The 20625-nt window shown below is 41.4% G+C and overlaps 1 protein-coding gene across 3 annotated transcripts in view; it reads right to left on the reverse strand.

Moving 5' to 3' along the window:
- Nucleotides 1-8305: 8305 nt before the first annotated feature.
- The window catches only part of MCM9 (minichromosome maintenance 9 homologous recombination repair factor), a 93877-nt gene continuing 81557 nt past the window's right edge, over nt 8306-20625 (reverse strand). For all 3 annotated transcript variants that reach the window (XM_059400621.1, XM_059400620.1, XM_059400622.1), the window contains 5 exons: nt 18383-18585; nt 17577-17780; nt 16470-16552; nt 15861-16006; nt 8306-11797 (listed from right to left, as the gene is read on the reverse strand). In XM_059400621.1, the coding sequence (XP_059256604.1) occupies nt 10321-11797; nt 15861-16006; nt 16470-16552; nt 17577-17780; nt 18383-18585 (2113 nt within the window). In that variant the 3' untranslated portion in view covers nt 8306-10320. The remainder of the gene's footprint in view (nt 11798-15860; nt 16007-16469; nt 16553-17576; nt 17781-18382; nt 18586-20625) is intronic.

Raw genomic sequence — 20625 nt, forward strand, 5'->3', positions numbered from 1 at the left:
CCTTCCAGACCTCTGTAGGCGTGGTCCCCAGCTGCTGGAGTGCTGACCACTCACAGCTGGATCACTGCCCCCAGGGAGGCTAAATGACAATGATACCCATCAAAAGCCAGGTGAGGACAGATACCTCACTGAGCCCCAAGTCAGAGCCACAGGCAGAGAGACGGATGCACAGAGAGCTGGGGGAATGGTTGGATTCCCTAGAGGCAAGATCAGTCTGTGCCAGTGATTCTCAAAGTGTGGTCTTGGACTAGCGGCATCAACGTCACCTGGAAACACCAGTTCTCTCAGGCTCCAGTCCAGACCTACTCGATTAGAAACTCTGGGGCTGGGGACCAGCCATCTGTAGTTTCACAAGGCTTCCAGGTGATTCTGATGTACTGATTCGTACAGTCAAGAGAAACGACCAAGAGGAGGCTAACAGCAGCTGTGCCAACAAGCAGTCAAAATTTTTTGACAAGCTTTGGATCTGAACTAATTTTCAGACTCAGAGCCCACTAACTGAAGGGAAAGCCAGGTCCTCAGGAAGAAGTATCTCAACACCTTGACATGTCTGCATGACAATGACTACCCCAGTCCTTCCCCAAAGGGACCAACAGATATTTACTTGGGTACCCATACCTCGGGCAAAGGAATTAGCCCCAGACTTCGGGAAGTGTTGGACACAAGGTCTTACTTGATAACGGGAACCAGTATGCTACAAATCACGGTCCTCTGGCAGAGCAGATGTGTGTGGGGTTCAGGTAATAAATGGACTCCCAGCCCAGGTTCGGTCTAGTCAGTCCGGGGACCCACCCCGTGCTTATGTCCCTGGTCCTTGTATAAAATTGAAATACTCAGTTCTTGGAAGTTGACAGAATGCCCACTTGCATATATTGACCTGTGAGCAAAAACTATTATAGTAGGGAAGGACAAGTGGGAGGCTCTGAAGCTTCCCTTGGATCCCTCCTGTGGGCAGACTGCAACTTACAAACATCCTAAGGCAAATAGCAGAAACTAGTGTCATCCTTAAAGACTTAAAGGAAGCAGAGAGGTAATTCCATCATACTTTCTTAACTCATCAGTCTGGCCCCTACACAAATTATGTCCTGGAAGATGTCAGCAGAGTATCCCAAGCTCTGTCAATTAGCAGTTCCACTTGTAGCTGCTGTGGTATGATCCACAGGCCCCACGACAGCAGCTGATCTAGAGGCCTGAAACCCATGGCCTCTTTCTTCTACTCTTCATTCTAGGTTTCCCTCACCCTTGGTTAGGACCTGTGATGGACAATACCATAAATGAGTAAATGTTATAGTATGTTGGATGATGAAAATGCTATGGAAAATTGGTTAAGGGGAGAGATATTTTACACTTTGGGTTAGATAATTTAGGTATTGTAATTTACGGTTATGGTAGGTTTCACTGAAGTGACATTTGAACAAAATCTTGAAAGTGAGGTTGATCACCTCCCAGGGATGGGCGCTCCACAGAAAGAGCAATAAGGGTAAAGGCCCAGGGGCTGGTTCATGTCTGGAGAATTACAGGAACAGCAGGTTTGGTGGTAGCATGTGGCCAGATGTATAGGGCTTAGAGGTCACGATTATAAGGACTTGGCTTTTACCCGTGACGGATGGGGAGCCACTGGAGGAGGGTCTGAGGTAAGAGTTATCACGACCTGACTGCATTTATTTTATTAACAGGATCGCTCTCATTGCTGTGCTGAGAACAGCCTGGAGGGAGCCAAGGAGGGGAGAACAGTGGCTTGGAAGGGGGGCAGATAGCAAATTTGGTGAGAAGTGTCTAGATTCTGGATATATTTTTAATAGAGAGGCCATAGGATTTGCCGACAGATGGGGTGTGAGATACAATAGAAGGTAAATTATCAAGGATGACTCAAGTCGTTGACCCACGCATCGGAAGGATAGAGTATCCACTTAATTTACCAAGATGGGTAAATCTGGGAAAGGAGCACGTGGAGAGGGACAAGAACAGGAGTAGAATTTGGAACACATTGAGGTTCAGACGTCCTTTAGATAACTAAGCAGATATGTTGAACAGGAGCTTGATCCTGGCATTTGGAGCTCAGGAAAGGCATCATCAGCTACTAGGTAGGTTCTGAGAGCCCTATGATTCTGTGAAACTAATGGGGATAGAAAAGAGCCAGGGGCCACTCAGTCATTAAATGTCTGTGAAAAGAGGAGGAACGGGGTAAGTTGCAAAAAGACCGAAGAGGCTGGAAGAGGTAAGGAAAACCACAGGGAAAACCACAGTAGGAAAAGCTACCTCCTGCTTTGAGGGGAATTATGAAGTTGAAAATTTGGAAAATGTTACAATGTATCTTAACTGCAGAGATTATTCCTAAATGTGCTGTCCTGTGCTGTCCTGGAGGACAAGTGAAGAAGGATTTCAGGGAGGGGAGAGTCATCAGCTCCATCCAATCAAGAAAGATTAGGACAGAGAACGAGCACCGAAGGTCACCTTGATAAGGCTATTTAGACCTTGATGAGGCCAAAAATTTCAGTGGAGTGGGCTCAGCAGAAGGCAGGAGAACTGAAGACAGGGGGAATAGACAACTCTCAAAAAGTTTTGCTAAGAGGGGAAACACAGACATAGTGAGGAAATAGGGTCATGTGAGGTAGGGGTAGGGGTGTGTGTGTGTGTGTGTGTGTGTGTGTGTGTTTTAACCAATGGTGGATTAATACAGTAGGGAGGGAGCCTGGGGAAGAGTGCTGAGTCTGTGTCCAGAAGAGGCAGGAGGGGTGGGATCTGGCACACAAGTGTAAGGTCATAGCAGTGTGGACAGTCCCTCTGTTGCCGCGGAGAGAAGGTGCAATTCCTCTGCTATTCCCAAGTAAACTAGGTTTCTGGTAATTCAGAATTGCCTCAATTTAGCTTTTTTATTCAGGTTGACACTAGTAATGTCACTTTGGTCAGGTTATTTAGTATCTCTAGGTTAAGTTACCTAATTTATAAAATGAGAATAACAGTACTACCCATTTTATAGAGTGCTGGGAGGATTACATGAGTTAAGAATAAATATTTTCATCTAGGGGTGCCTGCGTGGCTCAGTGGGTTGGGCCTCTGCCTTCGGCTCAAGTCATGATCTCAGGGTCCTGGGATCGAGCCCCGCATCGGGCTCTCTGCTCCAAGGAGAGCCTGTTTCCTCCTCTCTCTCTCTGTCTGCCTCTCTGCCAACTTGTGATCTCTGTCAGATAAATAAAAAAATCTTAAAAAAATTTTTTTTCATCTAAATATTGAAAAGTGCTTAAGGAGTAACTAGCATACAGTAAGCAATCTAAAATAGGTAACTTTTACCCTTTACCAACAGATATTTTTAATGGAGCAATAAAAAGTGAGGGGAGTTGAGATGTTCCAGAACCTATTCTTTCAAAAAAAATTACTTAGGGGTGCTTGGCTGGCCTGGTTGAGAGAGCACACAATTGTTGATCTCGGGGTCATGAATTTGAGCCCCCTGTTGGCTGCAGAGATTACTTAAATAGACTTAAAAAAAAAAAAAAAAAGAAAAAGAACAGTCTATAAAAAAAGAAACATCTCCACTTTAAAAAAATTACTTAAATGTCTGAGCTTTTCCCTCATTTGTCATAGTGGGTATCACCTGAACTATGAATAGTATTGGTGTGAAAATCAAGTATCATATATTAAATATGTTTTGAAAAGTAAATATTACGATGATTGATACATTACATTATAGTTAAAATTTCATCGGGGTAAATATACTTAAAATCAATTTAGAAAAATTTCAGTTATAGTGAATTTAATTTTGGCTCAAAGTTTCTTTGAAATTCAGTTTATTGTAACATTTTTGGGGAAAACTCTAACAACATCCATGTATCTAATTATAATGGAATAAAAATTTCACAGCTTTTGTAACCTTCATGAACACATAATGATATTGGAAGAAAAAGGACTGGATAGCGTCTGGCAGCTGACTTCCCATTCAAGGATATATTGTGTTATATAGACATTTTATGTTTTTCAATCTTTACTAGTTCTTGGGGGCAAAGTCTATAAATAAGGAAGTGTCTGCAGGAGTTTACTGTGCTCCAGGTGTCATCCCCTATCACACGGAGTCCTCTCAAAAGACAGAAAATCAAAGCTTTCTGATGCGCTGGCTCCCTTAAGGCAGTTTTGCATTTCCCTTCTTGCAAAGCAGTTTAATTTCCCAACAATGATAAAATAAGATTATCACAGATCAATGTTATGTGAATCCTCAATTTGAAGTCAACCTGGGTTATCTGTAATCCTAGAAGGACTAAAGTAGGCCTGAGACACATGTATCTTCCTGTCACCCTAGGTCTACTTCCTGCTTTGTGGGCAATTATGAAGTTGAAAATTTGGAAAATGTTAAAATGTACCTTAACTGCAGAGATTATTCCTAAAGAATAGTTTCAGAGTAATATCCTTCACATTCTCCTATCTATTTTTATTTCTGTCCAAGTGCTTCTAAAACCGGTAATAGTTTGGTAAGAAAGTAATGCACAGGAAAATGGAGGCCTGATAAGCAGTGACACAGCAGACAGCTCCCTCTGTGGCCGGCAGTGTGAACTGCGCTTCCATCACACCCTGAGTGGTTTGCAATCCTCGGAAAATCGTGGCTGTTGTTAGGTCAGGAATTTACATGGCTCTTTTAGGAAAGATGATCCAAGTGCCTTTAGAGACATGCTCTCTCAACTCACAGAATCTAATCTAATCAACTCATAGAGCTAATAGAAACAATAAAGGTCATAGAATTATAGAATCAATAATCCCAAGCCCTGTGAAGACAGAAGTGTGACAGACCCGCCAACTCAGGCCTCCCAGCCCATTGCTGGAGACTGACCCCACCTACGGCGCTGGGTGCTATGTTGCCACCATGTGGCTGCTCACTCCCACACCCTCCACATCACTCTTTTTTTTTTTTTTTTTAAAGATTTTATCTTTATCAAATGACAGAGATCACAAGTAGGCAGAGAGGCAGGCAGAGAGAGGGAGAAAGCAGGCTCCCTGCTGAGCACAGAGCCCGATGTGGGGCTCGATCCCAGGCCCCTGGAGCCGAAGGCAGAGGCTTTAACCCACTGAGCCACCCAGGCGCCCCTCTCCACATCCCTCTTGAACCGAGTGAACGCTGACCCTGAATCTGTAACATGAGGATGGGTGAACGATCGGGGAAGATTAGAAAAAGGCACAGATGGGGGCCAGCCCCAAGGTAGATCAGAATCTACAAAGCACCTGGAGCAGAGGAACCCAGAATTAGCATGGAAAACAGGGCCACAAAGAGGGACAGTAAAAAAGCAGCAGCAACAAGGGACCTTGAGAATGCCAGAGAAGCTGAGAGAACTTTCCAGTTCTAGGATCATGGAGCCTGGTTAGAATTCCTTTTCTGCCCTTCATGAAAGCCCCTGCTAGACCCTTACAGGGAACATTAAAAAAAAATTAAGATTATTTATTTATTCAGTGGAGAGGAGAGAGACAGAGAGAAAGGCGGGGGGAGCAGAAGGGGAGGGAGAAAGAATCTCATTTAGACTCCACCCCGAGTACAAGCCCAACTGGGGGCTCGATCCCAGGATCAAGAAATCACGACAGGAATGGAAACCAAGAGTTGGGCGCTCAACTGACTGTACCACCCAGGCACCCTTACACTGAAGATTTTATTTCAGTTAGCCTTTTAAGTTTTTCCTTTTTGTAACTCTGTAATACCGGAGTCAGAAATGTTTAATCCTCTGCTTCATGGAAAGATCCTTCAAGACAGAAAGGTCATACTGCTGGCTAGTGATCATTCAGTTCTAGAACTGATTTACCTGATACCCAATTTGCAAGGCTCTCTGGTTTCCTTTATGTGTCAGTAGGCTCTGAAAAAGATCCAAAGTATTAAGCAATATTTCGATACTGGCTTGCTTTATTATGAAAGTCTTAACCATGAGAGCTCTCACATAAAAAAGCACCTGGTACCAATGTTTGCTTCTTGGTGGTTCATCTTGAACTCTAATCAAGCAGAGAAAACTGGCCTAAAAACCATTCACGCTCACAAGATAAATAACTCATACCCGAAGTCTTGGGGAGATCAGGCCCAGTGTGTATATCCTATTTTCCTTCTGGGGCTGTATCCTGAATTGGCATATTAACATAGACATATCAACAATTTTGTTAAGTCTAACTTCTCTGTCGAGCTCACTTTTAAGTAGTTAAGTACAATATTTAATACAAGCTTAATAATAATATTTAATACAAGTATTAAATTTAGATGCATCTTTAAGCTTTTAATAGAGACAGTGGAAGTGATAGAAGAACAACAGAAAAGGGTGTCATAGGGAGCAATTACCTCAGCTTCCTGTATAGGTCTTCTGAGAAACAGGGAAGGGAATGTGTGGGCAATGGCGCCCCCATATACCTGAGGGGCTACGGCACGTGTCACATGGGCCACGGACAGCAAAACCCCTAGTGGAGTGAGTACATATGGGACCCAGGAGCCTTCTTTCATCCTCTCGAATGTTCACAATATGGAAAGCAGACATGGAAGAGGTGATTCTGAACACTTAGGAATACACAGTGGCCTAACCTGCCACACTGTGAGTTTGTTAAATTTGGAACTTGACTGTCTGGTAAACTGAGGTTAACCTGGCTGCAGGTCGTCCCTGGTGATCTAGACTTTCAGTGTAGTTTGATTCTGAATTCTTAAGTGTTGTGGATTGGCTAAATGTGAGTTTTAGGAATCCCCTTTGTGGTTGACCTACGATTTTCTCTAGAATTTGTGTTCCAGCCATTCTATCAGCTAGGTGGGTTTTGCACTTGAGGAAGGTATTAGAAGTACAGTGTTTATTAGAATTAAAATTCATCCACCAAGAGTAGATATCTATTACTAAATTTCTGGTATACCTTCAGAAAAAGTTTAAAGTTTAAATTAGGCCAAACAGTTAAAGGTATCAGAATAATAAGCTGATTCTGTCTGTATTTCTAAGAAACACTAAACATTACAATAATAAAATCCCTATTATAAATCTTAGACTATCACGCCTACATTGAAGACACTATCTTTCACAGAGTCAGAAAACTCATTTCATAATTATAATAGAGTTGAAATTCTGGTTTGGTCTCACAAAGGAGATTAGGTAAAATTTTTATTGTGTTTAAATAATTTTACGTTATTGGGGCACCTGGGTGGCTCAGTTGGGGTTAAGTGTCCAACTCCTGATTTCAGTTAAGGTCATGATTTTAATGGCTGTGGAATCACCCCTGCATTTGGCTCTATGCTCAGCATGGAGTCTGCTTGAGATTCTCTCTCTCCCTCTTCCTCTGCCCCTCCCTCCTCTCTCTCTCTCTCTCTCTTTCCCTTGCTCTCAAATAAATAAATCTTAAAAAAATAATTTTATATTATTAAAATTCTTTCAAGGACTTCACTGGCCTGAAATAAAAATATTCTTACATGTTGATTCAGAATTAAAGGCTATTTTTACACTTTCCTTTTTTGACCAGAAATACGATTTTTGAGACTGTACCTATTTCCCTCAAGATGCCCGTGTGCTTCTTTGGTACACACTAAATACCATCTAAGAGAAAGTCTTGTGGAATCACATAGTGTAAGAAAAATAGGACACAGCAGGATAAAATGTGACCTCAGGACGTTAGACATTTTCAGCTCTGAAACTCGTTCAGGGAAAAAACAGCAGCAGTAGTCCTTCTGCCCACTGCGGACTCCCCTGTGCATCCTCAAGTCCATGAGTTTAGCCTGTAATACCATCGGCCCAGAAAGGGAATAGATTGCCTTAGGGGGTAACTGATTCTAAGATTTGAGACAGGAAAAAAAAATCAAAACGTGTCTGGAGCATGCTTTTGTTTTCAGATACTATGGGTACTTTTAGAAATGTCAGAGTCCTGAAAGGACATTGGCATCGATACAATGGGACTTCCTATTGATCAAGTTGTGAGACTCCGAGCATCAAATAGAACAAACATAACAGAAAAGTAGACTGTGATGCAAGTTTAAATTTTTTAGTAAGGAGTGTTCATATTTTATTTTTTTAAAGGTTTTATTTATTTGAGAGAGAGAGCACACAAGTGAGGGGAGGGGCAGAGGGAGAGAGAGAAGCAGATTCCCCCTTGAGCAGGGCACCTAATGAGGAACTTGATCCCAGGACCCCGGGATCAAGATCCGAACCAAGGGCAACTGCTTAACAGACTGAGCCACCCAGGTTCCCCACACTGAGCATTTTATTCCTTCTAATAATTTTGTCTGTTTACAATATTTACAAATATAGTTACTTCCAACCATGTAAGCATCAAAGAAAAAATACACAGAACTAGGAAGCTGGCCAAAGGATCCTGATAGAAGGTATTAAAATTAAAAAACAGGGTGGGTTTATTAGCATAAATAATAGGATATCAGGTGAGCACAAATAATAACCAGGTAGCAGGTGGCACAGGTGATCATATACAATAATTAAGGAAGACAGACAATTTAACACCGTATTTTAAAACATGAATTATTCAATGTCCTGAAGATAAGTTAACTATACAAACTAAATCCCTCATTACCAAGAAATGAAAGCTCTAGAATCAAGATGCCCAATAGGGAATGCAGCCATTTTCAATAATGAAAACAGAACAGATCGAAATACCCGAGTGACAAGCCAACAGGTTAGGCACTACAAGCCATGCAAAGCTTAATGCATCATAGCTGCAAACCACAGCAAGTTTCAAAGATAAACACTTATAAGAAGAGGAATAGTTTACCACACACACACACACACACACACACACACACACACACACGAGATACAGCTCTGCATGGTAACGCACGACTGAATCACCCCAGTCCATTACACATTCAGGCCAGACAGCGTATAGACCAAGATTCACCTGGTCAGTAACCCAGATCCTCTCTTTTTCTCTCATTTCTGGTCAGACCACTGAAATGCAGGCAAGTACTGAGACACTGGGAATAGATCACATTAAGAATCATATTATACTAGGACGTTATTAAGCACGGAAATAATAAGAAATTACCCAAACCATTGTCTTAATGTTTTAGAATAGGTTGAAGTGAATGTGCAATAATACATTTTATAATCACTGCTTATAGATGTCTTTTACCAGCTATTTAGGGTGTTATTTCAAATGATTCAACCATACTAAATTTGTACTCACAATTTAAAATTTAATTAGTCAGTTTTGCAATTAACATGAAAATACTCAAGAAAATTTGGGGTTCCTTATTTTCTTGGTATGAATTTAATGAAGCAATCTTTAAACAAAGTATATACAGTTTTGGGTATTCTTCACATCTAAATGTGCCTCAGACAATGAAAGCCTCCGTTAATTATTACTTTAAAAATTCATAATTCAGAAGAGAAAGTCTATAACCATCAAACCCTAAAAGCCCCTGCTAGAATCCAAAGGGAGAAGTGATTTTAAAAGGACTTAAGAAAGACAAAGCTTGAGATGTCTATTTCTACCAGTCATCACTTGCTTGGTTTTGAAGGACAAATGAATCGTAACTTAGTAGGAATCACATTTCCCTACTAACCACTTGAATAGATGCCATGACATGTGATTGAGATTACTAAACATTCTCCTTCTAACTACAGGATTTAGGTTTTGCTGAGGGTAGGCCCCCCAATGAAACAAAGAATCTGAAGCACAAAATGTTAGCTCGGGAAAACTCAAAAGGTAAGTACTTCACAAAGCTACAGTTTGACCAGCTGCCAGATCTTCAGGAATACCATGGAATTGTAAGGATGCCTCTCAAAGAAGGAAAAGCATTAGTCCCATCTAATCTGACACATGAGAAAAGACACAGAAATAATATTACAAAAATCACATGGTTTTGGTAAATCCTAATAAATATTCACCACACCTTGCCTATCTTGGGTGAAGAATAAATTATGAAACAAACAAACAAAAAAAAAACAGAAAAGAGTTAATCTAACCTATTAGTTTCCTGAGGGCTACCTTCCTGGCATTTGTTCTTGAGTGAATGGGAGAAACAATTTTAGGAAGATCCAAGTCCCAATTAAAGAAAAAAAAAAAAAAAGAGAGAGAACAAAACCAACAAAAAACCCAAATCAAAACAAACAGAGACATCTTTGGAAATACAAGTACTCCATCTGCAAAGTTAAGCACAATGTCGATTAATGCCAGTGCTGGTATCACACTGCCCAACGTTGATTATACAACTTTGCAAGTCATGAAGATAAGCCTGAAATTATAAAACCTGTTGGGGGAGCTGGTATTCGGAATGGTACTCTTGGTAGGGCCAATAGTTCTGTACATATATAAACACATGTCCATACCCCGAAGGTGCTGTGTGGAGTTGGGGAGGCTGAAATTTGACCAGAAAGCTTTTCATGATTATGGCTTTCTTCTTATTTCTTCATTCCAATCAAAATCCAGTGCTTCATCATCTAGTTCCGATAAAGTAAAGAGAGATTTTTTGGAAAAAAACAATCTCTCACTGGACCCCTCCAGCTGAAAAGTTTTCCTTTTCCTGCCAAGCACTGTAGCTGCGGCCCCGGGACGAGGGCTGGTGCCTCTCGCCCCCTCGTTCTCACTTTCGGGAGGAGGAGGGGGTTCTGACTTGGATTCAGAGGGGGAAGTAAAGGAGAAGTGTGCCAGTTTGGCTAATGTGCAAGCGTGAACCTTGCTGCTTTTAATATTGCGTGAGACGTCTTCCTTTCTGTCTCTTTGGCAAGTAGGAGGAGAACGCCCAGTCTGGTTCCCAAGCTCAAATTCAGGCTCGGTAACTCTTCCTTCAGGGCCACGTTTGCTTTTCTCTCTTGGACTGTCTTCCTCCAGTGCCTGCTGTGACACATCCATTGCCTGATCCTGTTGCTGATCTGAGTTTCTGCTTCCTGAGGTAGAGGCCAACTTTTGTGGACCCTTTCCAGGCACAACTGCTTCTCTGCTCACTCTCCGGAGAACTCTAGGACTTGGAACTGCTCCTTTAGTTGTGCCAGGAGACATAGGGCTGTGGTCTTCAGGGGAGTGGGTCAGTTTTGACTTGCGTTTGAAAGTAAATTTCGCCAGTTTGGCCAGTGGGGGGCCTGGACTCTCAGCACTTCCAAGCTCAGGCTCTTCCATTTGAGCAAGGGATTTCTGTCTCTTTCTTTTGGGAGTTTCCAATGCTCCTTTGGGGCCACACAAAGAACTGGACCGAGGAAGAGAAGGGCCTACGGGCTGTACAGGCACCGTGGCGGGGTTCCTGCACAACTCCTGGGCACTGGCCTTGCGCAGCTGGTGCAGCTTCCTGGAGACATGATGAGTCAGTACTGAGTCTGGCTCTCCAGCAGACCCTGCTGCCTCTGGAACGACTGCTGCCTTTTTTGCCTCTTTCCCTTCAACGTGGTCTACATGGTCTGGCCTCCGTGAAGCTTCTGTCTCTCCTGGTGCTGGAAGCTGTCCAGTTTCCATTTTGCTCCTTTGGCCTGGCACACCCTTCTCCTTACCCTGAGCTTTGTTCTTGAAGGTCTGCAAAGCCATTTTCCCACCATTTGTTTTGGGAGATACCGGCACAGTATTTTGAGGTTCAAGCTGATGAGTTGCTATGGAGTCAAACCAGTCCAAACTGTCATCTTTGCTATTTTTGTGCTCAGCAGAATGTTTTCTCTTTGCTGGTCTGCTAGGCCCCCCATGGGATAGGGGGTCGGAAAGTGGGCTTCCCTCGGGACTGGGTCCAGGAGAGGAGGTCAGCATGCTCCAGTTCACTTCCTGCTGTGCTGACCAGATTCTGGACTTTGCTGCTTCTCCTGGGTCATTTTTTGAGGATCCTGGGTTAGTCTCTGCCTCCACTGCCTGTGGCTGGGATTGGTGCACATTCTGATTCTGTAATCTGTAGCAGAGATAAATAAGGAACATGTATTGAAAAGAAGAGAATTTGCACTAACCTTTCCATTTCTTGAGTCTCTGAGATGCCATGTAAAGGGCTTGAGTCCAACATAAGTCCAAGTTCATGCCAAATACAGTCTCTTAGAGCAGCAGGAGGAAATTATCCTTTCTCATCAGTACAGAATTTAAGTGGTTCTGATAATCATTTTAAAAAGTTAAATAAAGGAAATGGAGTAGCAGGTTTGTCTACTTTTTAAGCTCTTCCTACAAATCTGTCTGAAGGTCAGTATAAAATGCTCATTCTAATCTCTCCTGTTGAATGTTCTGCCGCAAGACAAGCTTGTCACTATCTGCTCAGCAGCCGAGTGCTGAGCAAGTGGTTGTTTTATAGCCGGTTTGCAAATGAGAAACAATGAGGAAGAGCAGAAATTATGATCTCCTCATATGTCTCTACCTGAGTACTGAATGTTGGTACACCTGAAAGTCACCTTCCTGGGGCACAGAGACCACGCTTCCCCTGCACTGTGGCTCACGCTGCCCCGGGGGCATCACATTCATGGCACACAGCCTCCAGGCAGCTGGGACTTCTTTCCTGCAAAACTCAGCCCACACTTCAACGTGAGCTCTGGGCAGCCTACTCTCTATCAAGCTGACAGAGAGGTGAAACATACTGACCTCCTGGAATGATCTGATCAGTGACAATCATTTTTAATTGTGGGCATGTTAGAAACTGAAATAATGCGAGAGGGCCAATTTATAACAGACACGGTTAGTTTCTCAAAAGGAAAAAAGAAATATTATTTTTCTTCAGAAAGCCCTTCCTAACAACTTAGAAATAGCTTCTCAGTGTAAGGGGCAACATGACCCTGCTTCCACGTGTTCCTTTTCCATTCGAAAAGGAATTAAACCAAAGAGAGGATGAGTAAATTATTCTAAAAATCATGTGTAATCATAGAAAAGGCGAAGGAGAAAAGACATTAAATTTAAATGAATTTTAAATTTAAATATATTTAAATACATTAAAATGTTAATGGTAGGCCTCTCTGGGAAATAAGATTATATGCGATTTTTGCTTTCCTAATCTATTACTGTTACTTTCCAAAGTACACTACAGAGAACGTGTATTCTCTCTTATGATCAGGGAAAAAAACCCTCAAAATTATTGTAAAAATACTGGGTTATATTCACTCACTGTAGATTTGGACACATCAGTACAAAATCCATATTCATTGGAGTCATAACCATACAAAAAAGAAAGAGCTTTCAAAATTACTACTATCTAATATACATCAAACTGAGGTCAGGGATATTTGTAATTGTTAAAGCTCCATAAAAATGTTCTAGAAGATAGGGAATTTTAAACGGGTAGAATAATTAAGCTGTCCCAATTTAGTCTAATTCTGACTTTGGGAATTAAATTCTCCCTGACATAAAATGCCGGCAGTTTTACTCTACCTTCCTAAAACACAGCTTCTTTGCATTCTGTTTTCAGGTGGTTCCAATGGCCACCATTTGAGGATGGCTGTCACATGCAAGCATTTTCCAGAAGAAAAGTGTAATAGAAATACAAATAGTTGTATTACTCATATATGACCCCCTTAAGGGATAGAGAACTCTTTCCTGTGGGGATAAACCCATCTGCTACTTGAGCTTTTCTCACATGGTAAGATTGGCTTTAGCCGTGTCTTGGAGGCTGTTCATTTACATTTGCTGGGCACCTGGGTTTATAGCTTTGAGGATCAATGCCCTGAACATGACCCTGCATTTCAAAGATGTCTATACCAGAAGAAAAGAATATTTTAAGGTAGAATCCTTTTATTTTTTTTTCCCCCAGATAATTACCTATTCTTTTTTCTTTATCTTTCCCTTCAGGTGGGTCATGTTGAATTTGATAAGTCCAGCTGCGATTTTTCTATCCCAGAACACCAATTCTGAGCTTCATAATCCTTTCCTTCCTGAATCCAGCATAGGACAGCTTTTGGCGGTCTGCATGACCAGTTTCTGGTCAGTCAAAATGAGCAGCCTTTCCAAAAGCCAAGCCGGGCCCAGGACAGGCTGAAAAGGATCCCCTACATCAAACCATGAAAGAACCAAAGGAATCGCTTTCATCTCAATACCATGCTCTGGATCATTCAAAAGCCAGAAGACCAAAAGAAAAGGGGGTTGAGTTTTTGTCAAGGGCAAGATGACTGCAGGCTAGCGCTTGGGTATTAGCAACACACAGCCAGTCCCCACACTGACCCAGGAAGGCTGTGCTGGAGTCCGACACAGAATGCTAATGCATGAAGGCAGTGAGGGAAAGAAGAAAATTCAGGAAAAGAATTCTCAGGGTTCTACTGATTGTATCAACAATCCCACTGCAATCTCCTTCAGCATCTACTCTGCTTCCACACATCAACATTCACCAGCCCCTAGATTTGAGGTCAAGGCCAAGTGCCGCCTCAGGACAGTTACTGAGCCACTTGCACTGACCACGAAGATACCCAAAAGGATATCCCAGTTGCTGCTCACTTGTGTTTCACAGGTACACACTCCAAGTCTAGCTTTTTAGGAGCTCATATAAGCCAGGAGCATCCAAACACTAAAGTGGGGGCAAAAATTCTTTAGGTAATGTAAAAAGCAGAGTTTTGAAGCATTACTTTTGTCACCCTGTGAGATGAGAGACCAATTTTCCTCTTCAACAAAATATATCATTCTTACTGGGGATTTTTTTTTTTTTTTTTTAGTCTGTTAAATATGGAGAATTTTAAAAGTCATGACTTTGAGCATGTAGAGAAGGAAAATCATGATGCTGAAGGGAGGGTCAGAGCTATTGCTAATGAACCAGGAGGGCCCTTCCCAGGTCAAAGTCAGTACTAGTTATTTCTACTTCCCTAACTTGTCCCACATGCTAGCTACAGCTGGCCTAAGAGCAGTCTGGGCCCGAGTCTTCTGTGATTTTTCTTTCACCAGGTTTATACAAAGATCAAATACTTATTATGCTTGGAAGAAGCTCTAAAAACATTAAGAATAAAATTTAAATACTAATAAACACTAAGATTCTTTATGTAAACTCCCCTGTACATGTCCTCTCTTGGCAAGAAAAAATGATAAAGCCAAATTATTAAAATATTTTGTGTCTGGGTCTGGGTCTGGCCTGAGATAGAGCACCTTCCTGGAGTCCAACTTCTTTCTCAACAGCGTTCCCAGCCACCTCTCTGAATAGCACTGCTCTACTTCTAGTTCGCCAAAGAAAAACAGAAGAAGCAGTCGCAATAAACAGAATGAAGCCCACTTAACAAGATTTCTTGATTCCATGGAAACTGTGTGTCTTGAGTGTAAACTGTGACTAGCCAACCTTGGTGCTTCTCATGTAACTAGGAACCAGTGGTAAAAATTCAGTAAATTAATATATAGTTTGCTATATATAGTAAAGAACCACTCAGTGTTCTCTATGAGACTCACCAAACCAGCAAGCCAAGGAAATGTAGCTATGGAAGGCTCCAAAGAGGGCAGCCATCAGTTCCCCCATTCTTGTATGTCTATGTCACTCCCATCAAGAGGTGGTATCTATTTCCCCCTACCTTGTGACTTGCTCTGACCTTCAAAATGTGACAGAAATGATGTTGTACCACTTCTGGCCCAGCTCATAAGAGGCCTGGCAGCTTCGATTTTTGTTCTGTTGGAGCCTTAAGCTGCTGCCCTCTAGTATAGAGCAGGCAGCCATCCCTGCTAAGGCACCACACACGTGAGGCAAGCCTTTCTGGATGTTCCAGTCCCACCTGAGCTCCCAGCTAAACACAGGTGTGCTGCCAGCCAACACCACGTGCAGCGGAGAGAAGCATTCTGAGCCCCCCTGAATTTCTGACTCAGAATAGTGAGCACTAAAATGGTGGTGGGGGTGTTTTTTTGTGTGTTTTTTAAGCCCCTGAGCTTTCCTGTCATTGATTACATAGAAACAGGTAACTGAGCCAATCCCTTTCAGATAGTACAGATAAGACTTTCCACTTAATTTCCACTTCTTTCATTTCACTAAATGTCAAACAAAGATCTTCCATTGTAAGTTTTGCTTGGACTTCTTTTCTCACCTTTCAAGTCTTCTCAGCTCTTCACTCAAGAGGTTGTTTAGCTCCAGCTTTTCTAGAATAAGCTCACACTGCCTCTGGTACTGCTTCAGAGGGTTTTCAGGAAAGGCAGTGTGGAGTGCATTCACACCTCCTAATAGTGCACCTCCCTGAAGGGGTGAGAAAATGGGAAATAGCAGGGGAGTCACCAGAAAACACCCACTAGAGACCACAACTCCCAGATCAGCTTTCTCCACCCCCATCTTGGGTATCACAATCACCTGGGGGCCTTTTCCAAATTTCAGCAGTTCTCTGCCCCCATTCCTGGCAGCCATCGTTGCCCCAGGAAGCACACTGCCTCTAGTGGGACCATGAGCATCCCTCAGATGTGCTGAGGGAAAAAAAGAGAGAGACCCACTACTGCACCCAGTAGGCCAAAGCAATGCTACTGATGCAAAGGGTATTTCCACAAGTTTTTCCCCTTCTTTTAAATGGTTTCCTTTGGATCTAGTTCCTTTGGCTCTATATCCAGAATATGATCATTTTTATAACTTCTGATATGCTCTAAATTGTCTTGTCTTTTTTTACGTGATTATAATTAGGGTTCAAATATTAGGTGCAAAATGCCCTCACCTGCATTGAAGATTCCATCACTGACACAGCTGTCACGGCGTCTTCCAGAGTCACAGCATCACGAAACATCAGGCGAGCGTGAGCTAAGAAAATCAGGAAGACAAAAATGTTTTTAGAGAGTATTTGAGGTGATATATGCAATACTTTATCTGAGGCACTTAAAAATTATATTTAATGAATGCACTACTAATCACAAATTCATTTTACTAAAACAAGCACAAAGGTCTAATTTCAACTAGCTTTGAAGTTGTTTCTCTAATAATAGGTCTAATCTTGCACAGCTCATGGCAATTCTGGGTATTTATATGAAAAAGTACTCTGGGCTCCAAAAGGAAAGGAGTTCTAGGAGCATATCTCTAATATTCAATAACTTTTAATCCTTATCTGCTTGTCTTTTATAGAAATATATAGTATAAAACTTGTTTCTCTTCTCTGACACTTCTTTTTATCTGTGGGTTTTTCAAAACTACCAAACTCACCAGCCTGCATTTGGGGTACTTCTTGTCTTAATATTAGCTATAAATCCTTGACAATGTAAAGTGCACTGGTTTTACAGAACTTTTTATTAAGCATTCTGTCATCACATGATACATCAGTTCATGTGGAATTTTTTTTTAAGAATTAATTTAACAAGAACTATGAATAAAAGTCACTGTTAGGAAAAAAGTCTTGAGATGCAGGTTCCTTGTATGAATGCACAAAGTCTCAGGCCTTTGGGATGGGCTAGTTTCTTATGTTAGTGGTGGGGTGTGGATGGCAATTAGTGAGAAAAAAAACCAGAGAAACCATAGGAAACAACTCTAAATAAGAAAGTGTTCGATCCCAAATGCTAATAGACTGTCACTGAGAAACAAACATTAGTAAATAAGACGTTCTAAATTAATCATGTCTCTAAGATACCGCTTTCTTAATGATGCTACATTCTACTCAATACCCATAATCTGTCCCCAGAAGAACAGAAGTTTCATAGCTCAGAGCCTTTACTCTCTAAGTGACTATGAGCACCTTAGGATTCTTCTTATTCATCTTTGAATTCATGGTGCCAAGCTCCATGCCTTGCACATATTGGGCACCCAACAGAAGTATTATTTGTTGAATGAAATAAACCTTCTGCTAATCGGATCAAGCTTTCCAACAGACGGATGGTGGTCCGGGCAGCGTTCCGGGAATCACTCTGCCGCTGCATCTGGTAGTACCGGAGAAGGACCTGATTACTTTCATCAGACAGCGTGGGCTGGAGATTCCGAATCAGGCAGAAGTAGGTCTTCATCTTTTCCATGCTCCAGAGCTTCTCTGATTTACTTGGGTAACCTGTATGTATCAGGTGCTAGGTCAGTAATTTCTAGGAACAGGTAAACATCTCGCTTTAAGGGTTTTGATAAAGTTCTTACACTCATTTTTTAAAAAGATAACCTTTAAGTCTGTGGCCACTAAAACCTATATCTGACTCTGCATAGCACAGAGTTCAAGAATAAGTAGCCTTAGGATCTAAGCTCAATAAAGGTAAACTTCCTACAGGGGCTAAAATTATCCACAATAATTCTGGTACATCCTATAGTAATACATAGTATTTGAGTAAATCTAATTAAAGATAAACTTACATTTAGAGATTTCTGTTTCATAATTCAGTCCACTTTTCTTCGCATGCAAGAGATGAGTGATAATTATATATCATAAGGTTGCCTCCTTTCATCACGGAGAACACATGTACTGACTGTAATATCATCGGTAGGCCCTAGTCCTTCTACTCATTATTCTGGCCACACTAAATGGCTCCTCTGACTGCCTTCTATGCGAGCACTGCTCTAATGCTGCTTAGGTAGGGTACCTTGGGTATTTATTTCATTTTCTTCAAAGAGAATTTCATGTGCTTATGTCTACTTGCACAACTTGAATGATTCATCTTCACGTACCTTTGTTTTCTAAGATAAAGGAAGAAATTATACGATCCCAGTCTTCATTCTTGGTATCGAGCAGAACCAGGATCAGATCAAATCGACTTAAGAGGGGGCTGCCAAGGGCGATGTTCACAGACACGGACTCGTGGGTGTCATACTGGCCTTTGGGGTTAGTTGCTGCCAGGATGGTGGTCCTTGTGTTCAGCTTGCACACGAGGCTATTCAAAGAAAGGGTACAATTCAATGACTGTTGAGATTCAAATAAAAAGCAAAATTAAACTTGTTAATAGAAAGGGGCTACTCTTGTACCCTGAAAATCTAGAGACTTGTGTGTAAGAGGATGGGGAATGATACAAGGATGTATCAAAAACAACAGGGCTGAAGGAAGTACACTTACAGTAGCCTATCCTGAAGAGAAGTTACTACTGATTAAACACTTCTTATGCCCCTCCTATGAGCAGACCCCTCTGCTGGGTGCTAAGAGGTATACAAAACTAAGTAAATATGAATACTGCTCTTAAGGAGCTTGCAATCTACAAGCCACAATGGTAAGAGAGGGAAGACTGTGGTACGTTCTAGAAGGATAAAGTTCCCAGGGGAAGTAAATATAATGTATACTCATTTGTGTGGATGGAAAAGATGATTAGAGAAACATTATCAAGTAGCTTCATAACATCTGGACTTGCAGTGGGGGTAGACAGGTGTGTATATATATCCACACACCTACACATAAATATGCATGCAGACATACCACACACACATGCTTGTGAGACTGACGGTGAGGGGCAGGGGTAAGGGGGACTTTGGAGAATGGATAGTGGATGCAGCAAAACTTCCTATGTGTTCGCTTCTTTTGATTTTTCTAGAAGTGAAAGAAACAAGAGTCAGAAAGAGAGAGGGGGGGAGAGAAACAAAGGAAGTAAAAGACGGGCAGAGGGGGAAAGGAAATCAGGAAAAATAAGGATTGATTGGCATCATGCCTTTCGTTTGTTCTGCATATAACTGACACACTAAGACAATGTTACATTAGTTAAGTGATTTGACAAGTTTATACATTATGCTGTGTTCACCACAAGTGTAGCTGTTATCTGTCCCATTACATCGCTACCACAATATCACTGACTATATTCCTTACGTCCTGCTTTTTATTCCCATGACTTAACTCAATACACAAATGAACTAATTCCCTCTTCCTTTTGCCTGTTTTGCCCAAACTCCATGCCCCTTCCCTTTGGCAACCATCATCAGTTTGTTCTTTGTAGTTATAGTTCTGATTCTGCTTTTTTTTTTTTTTTTTTAAGATTTCATTTGTGAGTGGAATCATATATGGTATTTGTCTTTCTCAGTCTGACTTATTTCACTCAGCATAATATCCTCTAGGTCCACCCATGTTGTCTCAAATGACCAGATCTCATCCTTTTTAATGGCTGTGTAATATTTGGGTGTGTGCATGCATGCATGTGTGTACGTACATACACATCACATTTTCCTTGTACATTTGTCTACTGACGGACACTTAGTTTGCTTCCATGTCTTGGCTGTTGTAAATAATGCTTCAATAAACATAAGAGTGCATGTATCTTTTTGAGTTAATGTTTTTGTTTTCCAACAGTGGAATTAATGGACCATATGGTGTTCCTATTTTTGATTTTTTGAGGAACCTCCATACTGTCTTCCACAAAGGCTATACCAAAGGTCACCAACAGTACATGAGGGTTCCTTTTTCTCCACATCCTCACTAACATTTGTTGTTTCTTATCTTTTTGATTTTAGCCATACTAACAGGTGATATCTCATGATAGTTTTGATTTGCATTTCCCTGATGATTAGTGACACTGAGCATCTTTTTATGTGTCTGTTGGCCATCTATATGTCGTCTTTGGAAAAATGTCTATTCAGGTCCAGAAAAATCGTAAACAATCCACCAGTAAAGTACAAGAATAAACAAATTTAGTAAAATGGTAAGATACAAAATTATTACCAAAAAATTTATAGCTTTTCCATACACTAACAATGAAACTGCAGAAAGAGAAATTTAAAAACAACACCATTTACAGCTGCACCAAAAAGAATAAAATACCAGGGAAGAAGCTTAACCAAAGAGGTGAATGACCTATACTGTGAAAACTATAAAACAGTGATGAAAGAAACTGAAGGCAACACAAACAAATGGAAAGATTTTCCAAGCTCATGGGTTGGAAGAACAAAAACTGTTAAAATGTCCACACTACCCAAAGTAATCTACAAGTTCAATGTAA

The sequence above is a fragment of the Mustela nigripes genome, chromosome 5, assembly GCF_022355385.1.
Source record: "Mustela nigripes isolate SB6536 chromosome 5, MUSNIG.SB6536, whole genome shotgun sequence".
Classification (NCBI taxonomy): Eukaryota; Metazoa; Chordata; class Mammalia; order Carnivora; family Mustelidae; genus Mustela; species Mustela nigripes.